At 39.3% G+C, this 22763-nt stretch overlaps 1 protein-coding gene across 10 annotated transcripts in view; it reads right to left on the reverse strand.

The window, feature by feature from the left end:
- STARD13 (StAR related lipid transfer domain containing 13) overlaps window positions 1-22763 on the reverse strand; it is a 575282-nt gene that overhangs the window by 73027 nt on the left and 479492 nt on the right. The window contains exon 1 of one of the 10 annotated variants that reach the window (XM_003314112.6): window positions 12892-15216. The exons of the other annotated variants lie outside the window; for them this stretch is intronic. Within the exon in view, the coding sequence (XP_003314160.4) occupies window positions 12892-13036 (145 nt within the window). The 5' untranslated portion in view covers window positions 13037-15216. Of the gene's footprint in view, window positions 1-12891; window positions 15217-22763 lie in introns of those variants that run through there. 10 annotated transcript variants of the gene reach the window in all.

The raw sequence follows: 22763 nt of genomic DNA on the forward strand, positions 1-22763 counted from the left end.
CTAATGAGGGCCAAATTAAAATTTATTATTATCAGACATGTAGCTGGCTAGAAAGAATGTGTTCTATTGTGGAAAGTTTATGAAATCATTACATACGAGCACATGTATTTATGTTGTTCCTACAAATCTCCTTGAATTTCTATGGACAAACTGGCTCCAATTTAAATAGGTCTTCTTTTTTAAATGTTCGTTAAAAGTACTTAAGAGAAGTAAGGAAAAGAAAGAGTGTGATCATCATGGGATTTAAGAAAAAGTAGGCTTGAGTAGAGTGTTTTGTCTTTTCCTTTAAACTGGCCTATTTGGTGGGCACCCTGTTTCTAAAAGACTACGGGTACCAGCGTAGCAGGATGACTCAGCCACCACAAGATGCCTGCAGTGGATGCAATTATCACTATTAAAGTATATCAAAGGTGTTAACATTTCAACGGGCTTGTGGTTGCTGGCTTAGGATAATTTATACGGCTAAGGTAGCTTCATTAGTAACTTTACTACTTCAGGAGAATGACTCCTTTGTCTTCAGACAGAATTTCTCTAGTGAAGTCCCTATTTATTGAAGGTGTATTTCTTTGGCCATACATTAAGCCAGTTTTGTTAAAATCAATGCCAGGGTATCCATCCCATCTATATATGGATACCAATGATGCAATCATTAATATTACATAGAACCATATGCTACCACCATAATCCTGCCAGGAGGGCTTTATAACCTTAGTCACAGATACAGGAAGGAATGTCAGATTTTTAGTAGTAACAGACTTTGATTTACATCCCATGGTATGGCATCAGGATATATCTTTTTGCACTTTTAAAATTATAGTTAAGTTATTTTGATATGTAAAAGACCTTAATTGTATACCAAATATAATTTTTTCCTAATATTCATAACATTTTCTTTCCATGATTTTCTAAGTTACTAAGAGGAACTAAAATACAGGTTATTTGGAATGAATTTGAGATTATTAATCACTGAGTATTCAAAATAGTGGATCAACTTATAAACACCCACTTTATCTATCCATAATTTGAGGCAATCTTTTCCTTGATGTGCAATAAAATATCTGACTGTCAGCAAGTATACAACAATAGGAAGAGGAAACCTGGAAGACCGGTATAGAGTGATCACGCCTACCTGTACTCAGTCAAGACAGAGACTCTCAGCTCTGTTTATATGGACTTCTTTCCCAAACACAAGAATGAGAGATGTGTTGAGACATAAAATTCCTTCACCAATTCTACACATAAGCCTTGTTTCCTAGGCCTTGAAATATCTTCTGGAAGCTGGATTCATAGCAAATCTAGTCACTTAATTCCTATTAGAGTAAAAGAAGATCGAGCAAATTCTCTACCTAAGTAGAGAATAAACCTAAGCAGGCTTATTCCTCGTCACTCAAGGGTTATTTTTAATCAGTCTTTTTCAGCCTGGTTGGGGAAACCATAGATATTACGACATATGACATATACGTAAAACAAATACATGATACATATTTACTGTTAATTTTTAATTAGCCTTAAATATATAATTAACATATATATATACTATATAGTCACACACACTTATGCATTTTTTTTCTTTGTATGCCCACAGTGACGCCCTGCCCTTTCCAGCTGCCATGTGCAGTGCTCCTGCAACTAGGAGGCATACCCTTCCCACCTCACTAATGTCATGCTCGGCCATATGACCCACTTTGGCCAATTAAATGTGAACAGACGTGACCTGTGCTAATTTCAGAAAAACATCTCAAGAGCCATCCCCTAACCCAACCACCTTTCCTGCTCTTTTCCCTTTACCATGAGGCTAAGAGATATTCCTTCAGCCTAGGTATCGGAATGATGACACTGGGGACAGAGACACAGCAGACCAGCTGCTGACATGTAATATAAGCAATAAATACACTTGTTTTATGCCACTACAACTTGAGGGGCAATTTGTTCAAGTGGCATAATCTAGCGTAAGCTAATGTAACACAGCTGCCAGCTATTCACTCTATAGATGAGGCATACGGAAGGCACTATGGACCTTTATCTCAAGCTGAAACTGTTGTTGCATGTCTGTTAGTGTGGTGTAGAGATGAACACAGTCTCAGTAATCATTTCTGCTCCGAATTCTGCTTCTCTGCCTAGAGTGCATGATCTATATGAATTCCAAAAAATGTTGTAAACTATCCTCACATGCATCCATGTGTGTGAATGTGTGCTCATATACACATTTGCACCACAGAAAATCAAAAGCTCCGTTGCAAGTGAATGAGGAAACTCATCAGAAATATATTTTCCATGCCTGTATTCCCAATAGTATTTAAAAAGAAAAAAATGTTTACAATCCCCAAACCCCAGTCAATCTGAGAGAAAAAGAAAGCAGAAAATAGATGCTCTCCCAGCCAAATAGTTTCTGACCAGATTGTTTTGACTCAAGTTTTCCATGAAGCAGAGTAGTTCTTTATTCTCCTCTTTCATTTGATACAGATTGTTCCAATCAGGCGCTTGTGGTATTTCTCAGGGAGGCTGCATGCATACGTCCCCAGCTTTTTGAAGTTGTGGAGCCACTGCCTACCACTAAATCCCAAGAGATTCTTCAAGATGGAGTCAGTCAAGCAACTGAAATGCAAGGCAGGGAACACCGAGTTGACCAGACAATTAGATAGAGCGTCATAATTTGCAAGCATTGGCCAAAACACCTCCATGTTGACCCACCAAGCCAGTAGAGTCTTCAGTAACCCTTCTTGGGACAAGTGCATGAGATTCTGCAGGTTGTCTCTCCCTCTCTAATTCAGTTTCTCCAGCTTCTGTAGGAAAGGTGGTGAACAAGAGTCCAGGTTGCTGTCTTGATATTGGCTCTCAGAGCCGAGCTCCAACTTCCACAAAATTGGCCAAATGACCAGTATCAGAAGGGCCTATGGGTACTCACTCTGTGTCATGCTGATGATTTCTTGCCTGGGGAAGAGCAACTGCTTTGGACAAATCCCACCACCACTAGGAAGTCAGATTTCTTAGCTTTTGACAGGTACTCTTCCATCCTACATTGCTTTAAGATTTTTCTTTTTTAAATGCTAAAAAAAAAATGCGTGTTTTTAGGGATGCAAACTCCTCCTGTATCTTTTCAGACATTTCTGAATGTCTATGCTTGTAAGAGGTTATCTGCTGTTTGATTTGCTCAACTCTTTTTTTAGCTCTTGGTACTCCAATTACCCAACAAGATTTCATGATAGCAGGGGAAAACCTTGCCATGTAGGCGAAAGAAGGAGCACAGATTCTGTTAGGATAAAGTCACTCCAATACTTCTGCAGGCCCTTTTCAATTCCTTTGCTCCTTTTGGGGTTGACATGGCAAGATAGATACAGCTTGGCTGAAGCTTCTGACTCCCTCTGCAAGGCTTTCTGCATGTAACTTCTCAGCAACTGTCATATCTGGATCAATCAAAACTAGTTCTTGCTTAATTTAATTCCAGGAAAAGATTTCCACAGCTCAAGTATAATCCTATTATCTGAGTATACATGAAAACTTGATATTGTATGTATTTTCTTAAAAAATTCCTTGGCACTGGCTCACAGTGTAAATAAAATATTTACTAGGATTTTTCAACGTGTCTTTGCCAGTTTTCTGGAACCCTTTCTACTTGTCTGCTGAACGTAGGCAACGGCATTGGCGGTGTGAATGATTTTCTAAACATGCATCACTCATTCCAGGAATAAAGATTACATTCAAGAAATGAAATTGTTACTAGGTTTACAGCTATCAATTGATTCATTTTTCCCTGTGCTCTTCAAGGTCAAAGATACTGCTGAGCTTAAAAGTCTGCTCTCTAAGGGATTTTTATTTGCAGTTTGTTAATAGATATTGACAGTATATATTCCTTATAGAAGGAAATTTAAAATGAGTTCAGGTATTTGAAATAGCTTTACTTGATTTGGGATGGAAGAGATGAAGTTCTCCACTGAAGACTTAAGAAACTTAATTCCTAGGCTGCAACTCCCTTTTGTCATCAGGCACAGTGATGCATCAATGACTTGTATCATGCTACGATCTAAACACACGGCATACTCAGATTAAAGTTAATTGAGGCATCCCATAAACATGCCACAAATGTAATCCAAAAGGTTAAAAAAGTTACATCAACTATAAAAATGTTTTAAAAGTTTAATATAATAGAAGTTTACAAATTCTGGAATATTTAAAATTGTATAGCAGATAACTTCAAATTTTAAAGAACACTTTGGGCCTTTATAATTATCGTCACAAAATCTTAATTGAGGATCTTCACATTTGATGTTTAAAAACAAAGTAGGAAAGAGCAGAAGTACGTGCTCTGTAAAGATACATCTATTTCTAAACGGAGGTCCAGGTGGCTACCTTGTCTAATATGAATAGAATTTAATTCCCTGGCTAGCTTTGAGGAATATGACAACTTTTACTAATAAAGTCAGTATGACGGTCTTGGCTAATCTGCCTGCCAAATACTCACGGAATTCAGGTATAAAAAGATCATTTTCTGTAAGAACAGATTTGAATAAGAGATAAAAGTGGCTTAAAATTCCTAAATGAAATCTGATTGTAAGAGTAGCAAAATCTAAACCTAAGATTTGAAAAACTTACACACACACAGTCAAATCAAGGCTAATGTACTAATAGAAGGAAAAAACACAAACCAAATCAGCCATTTAAAAATGCAACCAATCCTTTCATGACTAAAGTACCAGCAAATGGGCTCTATTGTAAGATTTTGGTGATGCTAGTTACACAATTCTGGCATACTGCAAGGCTGGCAAATCTGTCAAAGTCAACTCAAGGACCAGCTGAGCTAGGGATATCACTGGATTTTAGCAGCATTCATGTCAAGCCATGTGATAAGCAAGAAGGCTGTCAAATGAAGGCACTATGCTTATTATTTGAAAATCAAATAAATGATTTCAATTTTCTGTTACTAAGCAAAAATATAAGCAAAAAGAAAACGAAAGTAATGGAGGAAGGGAGGAAGGAGGGAGAAAGGGAGGGAGGAAGGAAGGAAAAAAGGAAGGAAGGAAGGAAAGGAAGGAAGGAAGGAAGGAAGGAAGATATTGCCATAATTCTACCACCTAGAGATTGATCAATATTTTGTTGGCATAACATCTCTTGTTCTTTTATTATGAAGATGTGTTCATGTATCTAGGCTAAGTATACTATCTATTTTACATAATCTTTAAATAAAATTGGAATCTGCTTTTGCACTCGACAATGCATTTTGAACATCTTTTTATGTCAACAGATGTCCTTCTCAAACATTCTAGGTGGCTTGAATAACATTTCTACTGACATTACTTTAAAAAGTATCTTCTTTCATCAATTCAGGCTGCCATAATCACGGGTTAAAAATAATAAATCCAGTTCTCTGGAGGCTTTCATTCTAAATAAAGAATTTCACCAGAACGTGCATCCCGGTGAACGTATTTCAGGGACTACTTCTGGGTTGACATTTCTCAACGTTATTTCACATTCTGGATTAAGACACATCTCATATGGTTTTGATTTATATTCTCAGCAGACTTCAAAAAGGAAATTCCAAATGGAAGTTTATTCATGTACCAGAACTGTGTTTAAATGATGCTACAGGGATATCTTAAACTAACAGGAGCCAGGAAATTCAAAACTAAGGTCCTGGACCGTATTCCCACCTCTTCCTTCTTGAATGTCTTAGGTATCTGGAAAGTGGAGATTTTATGTAACAGCTGTTTCACTTGTCTTTGACCTTCTGCATATGTATTTAGACAATTTCAAAGATATATTTTACTTTATGTAATAACTTGGTATTTCCTGGTTGCTGAAGTTTCAAGGTTGTACTCAAAAAACAAAACAAACTAGACCAAATAAAGAAAATCTCCACATCTTGTTTTAATGACTAAATGAATATCTGGAGTCTATGTGACTCCCAAAATTCTTCAAATAATCAAAAGCAAAACATGACCCAAATTTGTAAAACTAGCAAATTTACCAAAAGAGCAACTCTTTAAGACAAGACTACTTTTGTACAGGGTTCATGTTATCGCTTTAAAGAGAGTTTACAATGAAGATACATTCTAATTTCATTTTGTTCTTAACCAATGGCATATCTGTTCCTGGAATAAAGCTTAAGTTTCTACTCTTATTGAATACATATACTTAGTTTTACAGATTAACTTTTTAAAAAGAACCTGTCAATGTTTTTAGAAAATACTCCTTTATTTGAGGGCATAATTGAACCAAATGGGCACAAGAGGGGTAAATACGGCATCAAGCAGTTAGAAGTGAGTCCAAAATTCTGGATACACCTCTCATTACCTGTGTGACCCTGGGTAGGTTAATTCTAGCATACCTCAGTTTCTTCATCTATAGAATGGGAATAAACAAGAGTACCTACCTCAGAGGGTTGCCGTAAAGATTAAATGATTGCATTTCTGTAAAGTACCTGGAGCACAGTGTTTGCTACTATTACTAGGGCAGAGGTGCTTATGTTACTTTCCCATATTAGAAAATAGTGGTTCTGATGGGTGGTCTCTGCTTCTCTTCTCTCAGCTCTCTTCATTTGGCATTCAGAAGTGGAAGGCATTTGTCTTTACTTATTTATTCAACAGACACCTGCTGGGTGCCCCTGTTGTGAAAGCCTGCTGGTAGGTGCTGAAGGTGAATGCAAGGCTGTGGGCAGTGGGTCCTACCCTGTAGGTCTCTAAACCAAGCAGGGATAGACAAAGACCCATCCAGGCACTACCACAACCAAAGAAAGCAAAAGCACTGCAGAACAGGACATTATCCTCCGGGTCTCAGAGCAGGAGGGGGCATTTTGGATAAGATGACCAGGAAAAGCCTTGCAGTTGAGGTGAGATTCAGAAGAGGGCAGAAGAAGTTTAGCCACATGGTTCTGCCATAAACAACCCAACTTCTCCCCGCAGATGAATTAGGAGCTGAGATTCGTGTGAACTCACTGCCTTCTTGGAAGTAGAATCTCATGCTCCTCCCTCTGTGCCTGCAGGAGGTCCTTGGGGTCACATGGCACCCATCAACCTGCCTGGAGATTCTTACACGACAAGTATCTAACATGCAATTCATTTTTTGCAGTCCACAGAATGTTTCATGATACTCTTTCTGGTAAATGAAGCTGTATCTCAGGAAGCCATGCTTCACACAATGCAGTGCTCTTTAACAAGATATAATGAGAGTCATAAATGAGATGTGACACTTTGGATATGTGACATTTGGACACATTCAGAAATATAACACCTTAGGATAATGGCAGTAAGAGCCTTCTCCTAAGAGGCTGTTACTTTTAGGATATAAACACCAGGCTGGGGAAGACAGTATTGTGATTATGGTTTACAATGTGCTTACCAGTTAATAAGTAAAATATTAGCAATCACATGCCTGATATGTGGGGATCTCAAGGGCAAAGATGTGTTAAAACATAACCAAACACTCCAGGACCTTGGGAAAGAAATCTGTATCAGACATGTGGGCTTCATTAAGGGAAATGCCTTCAGAAGATTATTTTTCCATTTTATGAGAAAAAATCTCAACAAGTAAGTAAATTGTGAGCAAGGGATATGGGCTTCCTGTGGACTAATGACTGGGAGAAGTTGTGGGTTAATGTGGAGTCCAAGGTCATTTATCTCAAGAGGTCATGAATCTCCCAGGTCGGCTTCCTAAGGTCATTCTCACTATGAGAAACATGCTAGGTGTATATTCAGGGATCTGCTTTGTGAGGAGGTGACGGGGAAAGTAATTCAAATACCTTTCAAATACTTAAATACATTTACATTTAAAAACAAAGGAAGTGTTGCTCTTATGCATATAATGATTACAATGAATGTTCCATGACTGCTTGAATTATACCTAGTGCCAAATGGAAAATTTAGAAATCCGTCCTTGAAACTTTTGCTTCTCTAAAATAAGGAACAAGTAAATATCGACACATAACTTTTTTAAAAATTGAGATGAAGTCTATCGTGCTCAATTTAATGCATAAACTGAGAGCTCTTTACCTGGGGTTTTTAGATATAATTGAGAGGCCTGGGAAACCCTTTGTATGCAAACATTGTTGTGTGTTTTTTGTTTTTCCTGAGGTTACACAGCTTTCATCAAATGTGTGTGTTTATTCTACCTCTAAGGTGCTCTCCTTTAGCCCAAGAAGAAGATAACACCATGCCCCTTGGAGGCCTAAAGCGTATCAGCTTTGTCCTGCTCTGTTTCCCGTGGGCTATCAATTTTTGACTTTGGAATTTGGAGACATAGATATTCTATCTCTGTCTTTCACACACACACACACACACACACACACACACACACACACACACACACACATATATTCATGCACATGGATTCTGTAAATATGTCTTAGGTAAAACTGCAAACATCCTTAAATAAATATGTGGATTTTGTATCCTCTTAAATTTTGACATTGCAGGTACACATTACCAGATTGGAAACCAGATTGCATCTTTACATCTCATGTTCTTAGCCTAGAGTCTTGTAAATGGCTATCATTTAGTATGTTGACTGAATGGGTGAATGACTATAAGAGGAAAATATTTATAGATCTTAAGGCCAATAAACACCCAAAACATCTCTCAGATATTCAGGTTCTTCCAAACTCACAAGGCTGTTGTACATACGGGAAAATGTATTACGAAAGTCCTTTGCAAACTGTAAGCTCCATATGAAAATAAGGTAACATTATTCTTCTAGTTCTGATTCTGCCTCTGAGGGACATGGCTATTCGTGGGCAGCAATGTCTGTGTATCTCGATATTGCTACTGTTTTCTGAAGGGTGGGGCATTTGACATTGTCCTGGCACTGACTAGGATTGTTGCTTCTGCTGGCTGCAATCTTTCCCTTTCTCTCTGGATGGAATCTTTAGGAGTTCCAAGTGCACACAGTAATGAGAGATTTAGTCTTGGAAGAAGAGTAGTGAGAAAAGATTTCCCTGTTTTCCCACAAAAGAATCGGTCTCGCTTTTTAAGATCATCTTAACCTGACTGAGGCATAGTCAGTCATACCTGAGAATAACCAATCATAACCATAGAAAAAGAATATCCCAGGACTTTCAAATATTTTGATCACAATCTTTAGTCAGAAATAAACTCCATGTAGTTGTGAACATGCACATACCCACACATGTACACACATCATACACACATAGACTGTAACGAAGTTTCATAAAACAATAGTTGCACTTTATGTATGAAAGGAGATCTGACATTTTTCTGTTCTATGCCTTCCTATTCAGAATTAATAGTCATATCCACTGACTTCATCACCCGTTTAAAACACTGTCTAGATAACACTCAGTTGTATGAGATGCATCTGGTAAAATATATTAATGTAAAAATGGAACACAGTTCTATGAGTCTGACACTTGAGGGTCTTCTTAGATTCATTCTGTCTCTTCCAGTCCCCATATTCTCACTACACAACCCCAGGACCTGCTGAATTTGACTCAAGTATATTTCTTAAACTCCTACCCTCCTCCCCACCTCTGTCTCCTGGACTTGGTTTAACAGAAGTGTCCAATCTTTTGGCTTCCCTGGACCACATTGGAATAAGAAGAATTGTCTTGGGCCACACATAAAATACGCTAACACTAACCATAGCTGATGAGCTAAAAAAAAAAAAAATTACAAAAAAAATCTCAAAATGTTTTAAGAAAATTTACAAATTTGTGTTGGGCCACATTCAAAGCCATCCTGGGCTGCATGCGGCCTGGGGCCGTGGGCTGGACGAGCTTGGTTCAGACCCTCATTTTGTCTAAACCAGGACTTCTGCAACAGAACCCAATAGCTCCCCTTGCTTCAGTTCTTGCCTTCCTTGAATCTCTAATGTGAAACTATGTTCATTCTCTTTCAAACTCCTTCACGTCTCCCTGTCACCTGCAGAATAAAGTACCAGCCCATCACCACGGCCCACAGTGCCTTCCTGCCTGGCCTCTGTGTGCTTCTGGGGCTCATGTGCAGTCACGTGAAGCTGCCCGGAGATCCCCAGTCCCAGGCTGCTGTTGCATATCCCACGCCTGTGCTTACACTGTTTCCTCTCCATTTGTCACATTCCTCTCCCTATTTACCTCCTGACTTGCTCACATTTATCTCTATCAAGATTTAGCAAAGACATCATCTGTATCCCAGGTTAGCTCGGCTCTTCTCTGGACTTTTACACATTCATTATGGTCCTTAGATTATACTGAAATGTTCTTGTTACACATCTCTCTCCCCCATTAGACCACAGCTCTTCAAGGGCAGAGGTTGCCTTATTTACTCTTTGTACCACTAGTGCCTAGCAGAGTGCTCGGAGCTCAGCATGTGCTCAAGACATGCTGAATTAAGGAGGAGCTGAGACTGACTTTCTTGCTCTGCATAAATCTCAAGCCAGAGTGAACTGCAGCCCATTGATTTATTCCCTGCAAAGGACTTGCACGTTGCTGCTGGTCAAAGATCTTTGGCAAAGGAAACTTCTGCCCCCTGAAAAAGCTCTCCTGCTCTCTTTTTTCTCTCCTGGTCTATGTAAAGAGGCTGAAGGGCACATGCCAGGCTTTCATAGCTTTCTGTTCCACTCTGTTTGAGAAGTCTGATGCTGCTGTTGCTGGGGCTGTGGTTGGGCTGAGTGCCAGGCCCCAGCCTTAATCAATAACAAGAAATCTCATGAAGCTTAGAGGTCTTCCAAATGTGGGTTTGGAATAGTGCTGGGAAGTCAGATTTGGTGAGGGGAGTCATCTCCAATCTGGAGGAACTTGGGAGAAGGAGGGCAGTTCCGGTGATGAACAAAGGATTAGGTCACCTTATGAGCAGGAATGAGGCCTGGTCTAGTCAGGACCATCCAAAATCTCCCTGAATATGCCCTGGAGGAAACCCAATGCCCCCAGGCTGCCCCGTTCACACCTCCAAGGGAATCATCCAGCCAGTCCAAGAAGGCATTCCTGGGGAATTGGGGATGTGGGGATGCTTTTAATTGCAGTTCAGTAATGCCTCCCTTCCCTTGAAATGTGACCACATTCAGCTATGACTACGCTGGTTCTCAGGAGCAGAGGAAAAATATATGATGTAATGGGATGAGTTTTTTGGGGCACTGAACTAGTCGGGCCTGCCTATAAAGCCTTTCTCTCTACTTTAAACTTCTCCTTCCTGAAGGTGTAGCTTGTTGGACACCTCCTCCAACAAACCTTTCCTGAACCCTTCTGATAATTATAGCCACCTCCACTCTATGATCTCTGGCCATCTTGAATTCTTACTTGTCCTGTTAGATGTAACTGTGACTTCTATCTCTTTTAGAATTACAGTGTGAGCTCAGTGAATTTGAAAACAGTAGGGACAGCTCTGTGGTGGTTGGGGTTGCCATGGCTGTTGTTAAGAATGAAGATACAGACAAGCTTGTATATGGGCACGGCTGCTGCTGCTGCTGCTGATGGTTGATGGCCATTGTTGATTTTCAGAGAAAGAAAAGTGGATTCTGAAATGGATGTCTCTAGTGGATAAAATAAAGGTGAGAACAGATAAGGGGAAAGAGACAGTAAGTTGGAATTTTAAAAAAATCTTTCAGAGAGGAAGGTGGCCATGGGGAGCTGGCTGAGTGTGGGTTTACTCTATGGGTCCCTGAGCAAGTCTCATTACATCTCAAAGCCTCAGTTTCCTCACTGCAAAATGTGCACAACATTATATATACTCTTCAGAGTCATTGTAAGGATGTGAGAAACTCCAGAACAAGGAAGAGCATTTAGTTTACTGCTGCAATCCTGGTCTCTGTCACAGGGATTTGAACTTGACGTTATGTTCACATTTGTTAAACAAAATGAATTATGTAATTTGACACAGAGCAGGCACTTAAAAATTGGAGCTATTATTATTAACCGAAATGAATACTTTTCACAATTTCCACTGATGTACCCAAATGGGAGAAGAAAATAAACAGATACTTCCAATGGATTTATTTATTTCCTCCTATGTGTAGTTGGAATATAACATGCCCATACTTCTTTTAATGCAACAAAGCTTTCCTTCAAATTTGAGGAAAATCTATGCTCCAAGAAAATGCACTGTCCTGTAGCTTCTAAACACTCTTGGCCATGCTGCCTTGCTGAAGAGGCTCAGGTGTAAATTTAAAAGATAAATCTCATTTTCAGAGAGATGATCTATTTATTTTCAACAGCAGCCTCCACGTATGCCAGAAAATGTGGGGTTCAGGTAAATTCTGACTCCACTCTAGACGTTTATGATGGACCCAGGTATCTGCCCTTAAAGAACTGAGACACACGCACACAGGCCATCAGTGGCTGATGTTGGCTAAGCTTAAGATCACGGGATGAAGGAAGAATCTCTGCTCAGCAACATGAAGTGCTGGAAAATAAAGACTTTCTTGTATATATTTCCATAAAATAGCAGGACATCTTATGTTTTGAAGGCAATTTATGCATTTTTTTAGGAGTGCTACCAACATCATGCAAAGATAACTTCAGAGACAAAACCCAAGTCTGATCACTGTCTCCGCTTAGAATTCTCCATGGTTCTCAAATCTCTCCAAAGAAAAATCCAAATTTCCGAGGACACTATGAAATTCTTAAGCTCAGCCTGGGTCCCTGATATTCTTCTGTGTCTCAACTGCCCACATCCCTGATAGTTGGCACTGGTGCTAAACAACTCAAAGTTTCCTAAAATCGACCGTCCAACTCCCATCCTCTGTTCCCTATAGGCATTTTTCCCACTGTCTAGAATGACATTCTTCTTCTGCTTTATGTGACTAGTCAATTCTTTTCCTCTTTGCCTCTCTGATTCCCAGCTCTAGTTTTATCTTCTCCGCCATGTCCTTCCAGACCACCTGACCACTGCCACTGAGGCCATGCAAGGCTAAGTAACAAGTTCACAAAAGTCTATCCTTTGTACCCACATGCCCTTCTGATCCAGCACTTACCCCGGCGCTGGAATGTCTGGTTCACTCTGCTTTTCTGTTTCCCACCACAGACAGTGTCTTTGCATTCTCTGCACCAGCGCAGCACCAAGCACCACAAAGGGGCTTGGTTAACGTTTGCATGGAGAACTGAGGAGGGTTCCAGCATGGAGGTTCAAAGAAATTCAGAGCAAGGAGCAGATGATAGTCCTCTCTCATGTTTCCGGTTGCTAACAGTGGAGAGGAACCTCACTGCTCCCCAGTGACCTGCGAAGCCTCAGCTGAGATTCCAAGCCTCCACACTTCCTTTCCTCATTGTTTTCATTCCCATTAAAAAGGAACACCAAAGATTTGCATCACAGCCTTAAAATAAAGTCCCAGAGAAAAGGATTCTGTTTGGAATAGAAAGAACCACACACTTTCTAATGAATCAAACCCCTAAAGAGGACTAAAATGTAAGGTGGGGTATGTTCCACTCATTCACATTCTCAACAGAGTCTTTTAGTAGCGAACAGAACTCTCCTCTCGTAAAGAAACAGTGCGATTTCTATCATAATTCCAGTGGTTAATCTTTTGCTTGAAATTTCCAAATATTTTCTTACATGCCCTTTAAGACCATAAATACAGTTTTAAAACATTCCACAGTTGACTAAAAGCAGCAAAGATGATGATTCTAAGAGACTTCCTTCCTTTTCCTCGGTACGAAAACGATCCTCGTTGTATAATGCAGGTACTAAGGTTCGTGACCTCTTTTAAGCTTTACGGTACTTCTTTTCTCTGTGGAGTGTGGCTTTTATTTACATCCTAAAGAGTATGTCATTAATTATCCACTTCATTATCTCACTTATGTCCTAACACAATAATGAAATCAGCAAATTTAGAGTATTTGAGATTAACAATCTCAAAATAGCAAAACAAAATGAAACAAAAAAACCCCTTAAGTTCACTAAATTCTAGGTTTTTAAAATTGTCTTTGGTATAATGACTTCTATTAGCACAATCCAGACACCACCAAACTACCTATTAAATCTGCCAGAAAGCCCCGCATTCCTAGGCTTGCAAAGAAAATAGGTGGGAAGTAGTTCACAGCAACGCTCTTAAGTACTTGTGTAGGAGAGTGGAGGAGTACCACTAATGCTGATGTCATTGTCGTTTCTGAAATTCCTGCCCTGATCACTCTCCCATCTGGGCTACTTTTCTAATCTGGAATTTTCTCTCCCTTCTTTCTCTCACTACCCAGACACCTGACCCCCAAGGAATCATTGAGTCACTTCCTGTCCTCTAACCTTGTGGCTTAACTTCCGTTTCTGTTTAAGAGCATTGACCTGGGGGATGTGAAGAGAATGACAGAGGGAGAGGGTTGCCGGGAAGGCAGGGAAAGAGGGGGAAGGGTCCCGCTCTATCGGGGTCAGACAAGGAGTTGCTGAGAACTGCCCACTTTTGATTTTTTTGAGATAATCATTGCTGTCACAGTCATGATCTGAATTGTGCATTAGTTAATACTTGATTTACCTCCAGAATCTGCTCATGGACTTTCTACTGCTTATCTGCAACTTCAGAAAGGGTGGAGAGTGAAAGAAATAAAAAGCAAATTCATCAATCTTACATTTATGAAAAGTCTGATTGGGCAAACCTGAGACCTGTTCAGAAGAAAGGGCTTGGAAGGGCATGCATTTTACTGAGACTTCTATCTTTATTTGTCACTAACCATTCATTCATTAAATGTAGTACATGAGTCTTAGCTTTCCAGATCAGTTTTTAATAAAAGGATATTTTTACTATGGTAAAAAAAAATTAAATGAAGCATCTTTTTTTTAAAAGAAAAAAATTTATTTATTTATTTTGTTTGTGAGATGGTCTTGATCTGTCACCCAGGCTGGAGTGCAGTGGCATGATCTCAGCTCACTGTAACCTCCGCCTCCCAGGTTCAAATGATTCTCGTGCCTCAGCCTCTCAAGTAGCTGGGATTACAGGCGTGTGCCACCACACCCGGCTAATTTTTGTATTTTTTAGTAGAGACAGGGTTTCGCTATGTTGGCTAGCCTGGTCTCAAACTCCTGACCTCAAGTGATCTGCCCACCTCGGCCCTCCCAAAGTGCTGGGATTATAGACATGAGCCACTGCGCCCAACCTAAATGAAGCATCTTTAAATAATGTTGTGGCAAAACTCGGCTGACTATGGGATAGACCTTTGAGTGGACTCTGATTCTAGCCTTCCTGGTTGCTGGGCCATGGGAAAGAGCACTGGCCAAAGGCAGGTGGGTGAATCTGCCATGTGACCTGCCACCGGCTCTCCTTCTTTAGCCACAGCAGATGTTCCAGTGCCCAGGTGACCTAGAAGCTTCATGTGGAGGTGATGGAACTTCAGTAGGCCTGGAAGTGAAGCAGTATCTTCTGCCCTCAATGTGAGTAGGAAACAAACATTTAGTTGGTTACCATGATAAACACTTTAGGGACAGGAACCTCAACCTTCTTTAACCCCCAGTGGCCACATATGCCTGGAAAACAGTAGGTGTATGGCCTATATTTATGGGAATAGTGAACATTGAATGAGTCATACAACAAAAATTAAAATGGACACAGAGAGTTAATTCTGAGAAAAATTTCTGGTTATGATCTGCTGCTACACACACACCCACCCACCCACCCACATGCACACATACTCAACTTCACTGTAAATATCACTCACAAACTCTTTTGTCTTTTATGTCCATTTTTGTTTTCATGGAAACCATCCAACTTTCAATACTCACCACACTAAGATAGTGAAACAGCTTCTTTTGAAAAGGATTCAATTTTCTCCCCGAAATAACTATTTCAATTGACTGAATAGGTTTGTTTCACTGCTCGTCACTTCTAGAAAATGAAATGCATTGAAAAAGCAGTTTGGAGTGATCTAGACTTTAATATCAGATCCTCTGAGCAGGTACTGACCAGATGGATACGATTTCCTGGCTCTGTGCTTTCTTCATAAAGAATCTGTCAGATTAGTTGGTGAAAATGACAAACGAAAAGACACTTTGCCTTAATAACAAAACCCATGAAATCCCTTAGACTTTTGTAATTATTTTCCGGCTAACTTTGCTTTCTAGGCTTAAGCTGTGAAGTGACATTTGGTGTTTCCCTTTTAAACTAATTGTTATTGTTTATTAGAGCAGACATTTAGTATCTGTCAGGTATAAGTCAATGACTCTCACACCTTGTATTTATGCTTTTCTTTTGTCATTTAGAAATGTTTTATTTTGTTTCTTTTAATTGCTTAAAAGTAGCATCATGAATAGCTCGATGCTTCATATAAAACCATAAGGAAGAACTACAAACAAAGCTTTTTTTATTACTTTAATATTTTTTGAGAGGTGATAGAAAGCATGTTTATAATTTGGTTAGAATCTCCAAAGTGGCTGTATCTTTTAAAACTAGTATTTAATGGCTAGATATAACCAACTTTCAGTTATAAGAAAGAAGGAAAGGAGGAAGTGGGAATGGCAGGAAGGAAGTCAGGAAAAGAAGCAGAAGGGCAGGAAGGGAGGAAAGGAGGAAGGAGGAAAAGCAGGAGGAAAGGGAAGGGACTCTGTGGTATGTCGTCCTTTCAAAGTTCCTAAACAAATTCAGTCCTTCCGATGTCACTTTCATAGGCTAGCAGGAGTACTTCTGGACACTTCTAGCTGGTCATCTTGCTGCTGTGTATGAACCTCCCTCCCACAAAGAAGGAACCTGTTTGTGTGCCCTTCCTGTTCTATATGGGTGCCCTTGCTGTGGGACAGGGCCCAGTTCACAGCTATTTCTCTAATCAGAAACTTCAACACCTTTCTCAATTTCATCTAAGTACAGTTTTCTGCTTGACTCAGTTACTCTCTCATGTACAAAATGGTCCTCTGCCCCGTGTCCTCCCTGTGTTCATCCTTGCCTGGGTGATCCCAGTTTCTAGCAAGAGTTCAGCAGAAGCCACTGATTGAAATGTACCACCTGAAACAGCATCTTACTTTCAACTGCAACCCACTCTAAGCCATTTTATATACTATTGTAAAAATGATGATCCCAAACTTAACTCTAGATTTATGTTATTTTAAAATTTAGCTTCCTGATCCCCTTTTGGGACAAAACAACCTTCTCATTATACTAGATACCCTATAATCACCCAGGAAGTTCACATTAATTGATGACTAAATATTTGGCTAAAGGTCTATCATGGCTAGTGAATACCAATTTGGGCTTTATTTTACCCTAAATCTGGTTTAGTTAAAAATATTTTAAGGATAGGCTGGGTGTGATGGCTCATGCCTGTAATCCCAGCACTTTGGAAGGCCAATGAGGAAGGGTCACTTAAGGCCAGGAGTTCAGGAACACAATGAAACTCTGTCTCTACAAAAAAAATGGAAAGAATTTAGCCCGGATGTGGCTTCAGTTACTTGGGAGGCTGAAGTGGGAGGATTGTTTGAGCCCGGGAGGTAGAGGCTGCAGTAAGCTATGATCCTATCACTGTACTCCAGCCAGGGTCACAGAGAAAGACCCTGTCTCAAAAAAAAAAAAAATAAAATATATTTTAAGGATTTCCTGAGCCAGGCATGAAAACAAAACCCCAAGGGTTTTTAAGCATGTGGTTCTTAACACCACCAACATGAGAGATGAAAAATAAATGATATACTGTTGGAATACTGCACCCATTTCGTTTTCTTTTCTTTTCTTTTGAGACCAAGTCTCACTCTATTGCCTAGGCTGGAGTGCAATGGCACAATCTTGGCTCACTGCAACCTCTGCCTCCAGGGTTCAAGCGATTCTCCTGCCTCAGCTTCCTGAGTAGCTGGGATTACAGGCACATACCACCACGCCTGGCTAATTTTTGTATTTTAGCAGAGATGGAGTTTTACCATGTTGGCCAGGCTAGTCTCGAACTCCTGACCTTGTGATCCACCGGCCTTGGCCTCCCAAAGTGCTGGGATTACAGGCATGAGCCACTGTGCCCGGCCACTACACCCGTTTATTAAAGTACTGAATATAAATTACACAGTCTTAAAAATACCAGCATTCTAAAAAAACCCAAAATATCAGCTTTCAAAAATACAAAAACAAAATACCAAGTATTACTGCAATGCCTTGTTATACTCATTTCCAAAAAGATGTTGGGATTTTGTAAACAATTTACAAGGTATGTTTATTTTAATAAGTTACGACATAAACAATTACTAAAGTAAGGTCATGTCAAAAACTATATACGCGGTTTTCAGCTTTTTAAGTGTATTTTTCTTTGGGAAGCTTTTATGATTGGCCCACTGTGGATTATTAGATGGTAAGTTAACTAACTTCTGAATGCTTTTAATTTAATTTTTAAAAAACGATTTAATACTTGGCTGGTCACAGACCCCATCTATTATTGTTACTGAAAGGTTAATTAACAACGTGGCTAGCTACTTGTATGACCTTGGGCACAAAACTTTACCCTATCTGATTTTAATCTTCTCACCAGTAAAATGAGGGCTCTTTTAGAGTCTTGTAATGCTTTTAATGCTCTACAATCCTGTGATTTCTAAGATGAAATGTTGTGTTGAAGTCGGTGACATTAATGTCTCTTTGGAAAGATGTAATGGGACTCCAGAGAAGGTCAACCACACACCGATGTCCTGGCTATGTGATTATAGACAAAAGCCACACCCAGGCTAACTGAATCCAGAAAAATCCACATGAACATTGTAGGAAAGTTAAGATTGCCCTTGCACTTGGTTGCTAGGAAAGCATGGTTGATGAGCTCTAATCCAAATGGTTTATAAATTTCATGCTGTGGTCTCTGACACAGCTAGCTAAACATCCAAGACCACAGCCTCAGCAATGTCTTTGTCCGGGACATCAACCTCAACTGATTGTTCATTTTCAATTTTATTCTTAAAGGTAACATGTTGATTTCTCCCTGTTTTGTAATCCAATTCTAATAAAAATGAGAAGGCAGGCAGGATTCTGATATTGGGAGATAAATAAAACTGCATTTTGCAAGGCAGTCAGTTATTGTAAGACAGTTATTAAAACGGCTGGAGAAATGGCCTCAGACTGCAGCCAGCCTGCAAATCAGCCGGGCAATCTGGCCCTTGGTGCACATGGCCTTGGATGGTATTCTCTGAAATCAGGTTACAGGAGTCTGTGAGCTGGAGTCTCTGTTTTTTGGCAGTTCCCACAGCAATTAACCCGGTGTTAGGCACACAGTGGCATGGTAAAACTTGTTGGCAATTCATGAAATAGTTACTATTGAAAAAACAAAAGAACATTTCTAGAGCTTCTTGCATTTTGTAGTTTGGAGATAAACATTGGCTTTAATTGCAGTACTTACTAAACAGGGAATATGCTACTTAGAAGCTAAAACAGTACATCGACAACTTTCCTTCTCTTATTCCTTAATTAATTAATCATAATCATCCACAGTTGTTACTGGAATTTGTTGAATTTGTGGAATTTGTGAGAATGTTGCAGGTTTCTTAATGCATATTCAGGAGTATTTGCCCTGATATAAGTTGTACGAGGAAAGTTTATAGGACCCGTGAAAGCCATTCAATTGTTTTTCTAATTCTCATATGCATATGCCATTCAAATATTCTGCTTAAAGGTATCTGCATTGTTATTGTTGATATCAGGTGTCAGGTGTGATGCTAAATGCTTTATGTGCAATGGCTCACTTAATCCTCACAAGAGCTTTTAAAAAGGTATTACCATTCCCAGTGGGACGCAGTGGCTCATGCCTGTAATCTCAGCAATTTGGGAGGCCAAGGTGGGCGGATCACCTGAGGTCGGGAGTTCAAGACCAACCTGACTAAAATGGAGAAACGCCGTCTCTACTAAAAATACAAAATTAGCTGGGTGTGGTGGTGCATGCCTGTAATCCCAGCTACTTGGGAGGCTGAGGCAGGACGATTGCTTGAACCCAGGAGGCAGAGGTTGCAGTGAGCCGAGATTGCACCACTGCACTCCAGTGTGGGCAAAAAGAGCGAAACTCTGTCTCAAAAAAAAAAAGCATTACCATTCCCATCTCAAGGAGGAAGAAGCTAGGATCAGGGAGGTTCAATGAGGTGCCCAAGGTCACATATGGGATGCTATAACTCAAACCACAGCTTTTGCTCAAATTCTAGCCCTCATTCATAACTAAATGGGAATAAGTGGATGAGAAAATGGCAAAGCTTTTAAAACATCTTTTTAAAAGAAGGAGGGTATAAATTATAAATAAAAATGCAACTGAAGAAAGGACAAACAATTCCTCACATAATTTCTTCATTTATTTATTCATACTTTAATCAGCCACTAAATACATATGTTCACCACAGCAGCATGTAGTATGAGGAGTAAGAAAGGAGATCATCTATACAGCAGGGCTTAATGAAAATGAAAGTTGTTAGTGATTAGAAGGAGAAGGAAAAGTTGAACCATCAAAGATCTTGACGCCTTGCAGAAGGTTCTAGGTGGGAACATTATTTCCAGTCAGAATGGTCTTTAAGAGCTTTTTAAGAGGTGAGAAACAGTAACAATGAAAACGTCACATAATAGTTTGTTGTTGGACAAACACGCAGACAGAACACAACTTGAGGCTCTTTACTGTATTATCTCTCACCCTCATGACACTCAGGTAGACATTACTGTTGCCATTTTGGAGATGAGCAACTGGAAGCTTAGAACACAACCAGCGACAAACCAGTCGGAAAGCATGAACACAACCAGCGACAGTGTCAGGATTCAAACCCAGACATACAGAAGCCCAATGCCTCCCACCTTTCCTCAAAGCCATGCTGCTCAGCGCTGACTTCCTGTGGTGTTTTTGTTGGCTGTGACATGGTATTTGCAGCAGGAAAACAAAACAAAACAAAAAAGATCTTAACTTGGAGGACAGGAGAGAGAAACTGTAGAGATCAGTAAAATAAATGAGGAGGTTTATCCAGTCATCTGTACTATTAATTGAATTTAGCTCTCTACTAGCTAAGTGCTACACGGCTCCATGGTGATTATCGAGGCAGTCAGGATTTCAAATGGCGCTGATAACTAAGTGTAATAGGATTATGCATTTTTTTTCTTTCAGAGCCGAAGCAAAAAAAGGCCCTTTAAGCTGAGGTTTTCATGTTGTTTTTTTCCTGTTTCAAACTAGTCCAGAATGATCCCAGAGACCTCAAGGAGTGTTAGAGTTTATTTCACTTATATAGGGAAAAAGAAAGACAGAGTATTTGCTAGGTAGATGCATACTCTTCTAGCTCTTCTTGCCTCAATCTGGACTTAGATTCAATGGACTAAACTTAGCAGAAAAGTCACACGGAGAAGGCAATGAACACAGCACATGCCTAATACCATATTTTTATTTGATGATATTTGAACCATAAATACACTTCACTTCAAAAAAACCTTAAAAATTGTGTATTAAATGAATTTTGGTAAATAATTTAAGTAAGGAGAGATGGTTAATATTCATTATGGAAACATTCTGCTATGAAATTCAGTTTACTAAGAGGATTAATGTTTTCATTAAAAAAAATTTTGACTGAATCTTAAAAAAAATCCCTGATTTACATTATCTTGTAAATGTACATTCTTTCATGGTAAGAATATTTTTAAAAGGTTAATCAGCATTTGTTTTTGATTTAAAAGTAAGTTTATACTTAAACATCATATTTTAAGGTATTTAGTGCAGAATGAAATTGCTTTAATATAAACTAGATGTAATTTGTCATGTTTTTTAGTAGAAAACTTTTCAATACTATAATGCTTTGCTTGTATTGGGCAGAATATAAAACAAATTCAAAACAGTGAAGAATTGGGACGAAAAGAAAAATGATTCTCAACCCTCAAATATGGGCTTCTTTGGAGAAAGTGAAAATGGATTTTTAAAAAATCAGAAACGAACAACTCACTGTTTTTTTGAAAGGAGATTATATATGCTGTTAGTCATTTTTTAAAATGACCACAGCTACCATAGAGACTTTGATTTACATTTTCCTGGGCCTGCAGCCCCCTCTTGTATAAACATATACACATACCAATATGTTATGTGAACAGCAATCTTGCAGTGACTTCAAGGAAAAACTTGTTTTTGTAAAAGAACTCATATTTTCCCATGCTACTTCACTTCTTGTGCAAGAACTTTTATGAGATTCTAGTGAACTGTGTTTTATTTATTTTCCTTTGTTCTTTCCCTCTTACTGGAAGAAAACATTATCTGGATGTAATCATGTTCAATGAGAATACATTCTGACTCAGGAGATGATTTAAATCAATGACCAACAATTAAAATGCCTAATCTGCCACTACTTTGGATATGGCAATTTAATTTTACTAGGTCAACACATTCATTTATTTTAATGCAATATATGTTCCCCCACAGGAAGGAACACTATTTCAGTAATCCCCTGTTACTGACATCTTTGCAGATTTAGCCACTCTCTCTGTAACTCAACCGACTAAAGTTGAAGTTTTGTAGTGGGAAAAATACAAAGTGAACATCTCTAGGCTACTTCATCAAAGTCCCCGGGGACCACATTTTTCTCTCAGGAGACTATCCTGTAATTCACTGAATCATTGCTTGTATTCTCACTATCAGTAAGCCCGTGTGGTGTTCCAGCCACCTGGAGCTGACAAATATTTTTCTATGTGAAGGATACCATAGCAACCAGATTTGCCGCATGGACAGAAACCAGCCATAACCATGCTGCAATTTTAGCCAGGAAGCCGACACGTAGCACCCACGACAGTATTATCGTAAAGCGTGTCTTGAGATCTGAAAATTCATTATTTTCTAGGACTTAGTTCTTTAGACACAAGAACGGAAATTACCCCAAGCCCTAAGTGAAGGAAGGCGGTAAGAAGGAAGGAAGATGGGAAAGATCATATGTTTCAAATCTGTCTCTCTTTCTTACAAGCAATGCCAACTTGTACAAGTT

The sequence above is a fragment of the Pan troglodytes genome, chromosome 14 (genome assembly GCF_028858775.2).
Source record: "Pan troglodytes isolate AG18354 chromosome 14, NHGRI_mPanTro3-v2.0_pri, whole genome shotgun sequence".
Classification (NCBI taxonomy): Eukaryota; Metazoa; Chordata; class Mammalia; order Primates; family Hominidae; genus Pan; species Pan troglodytes.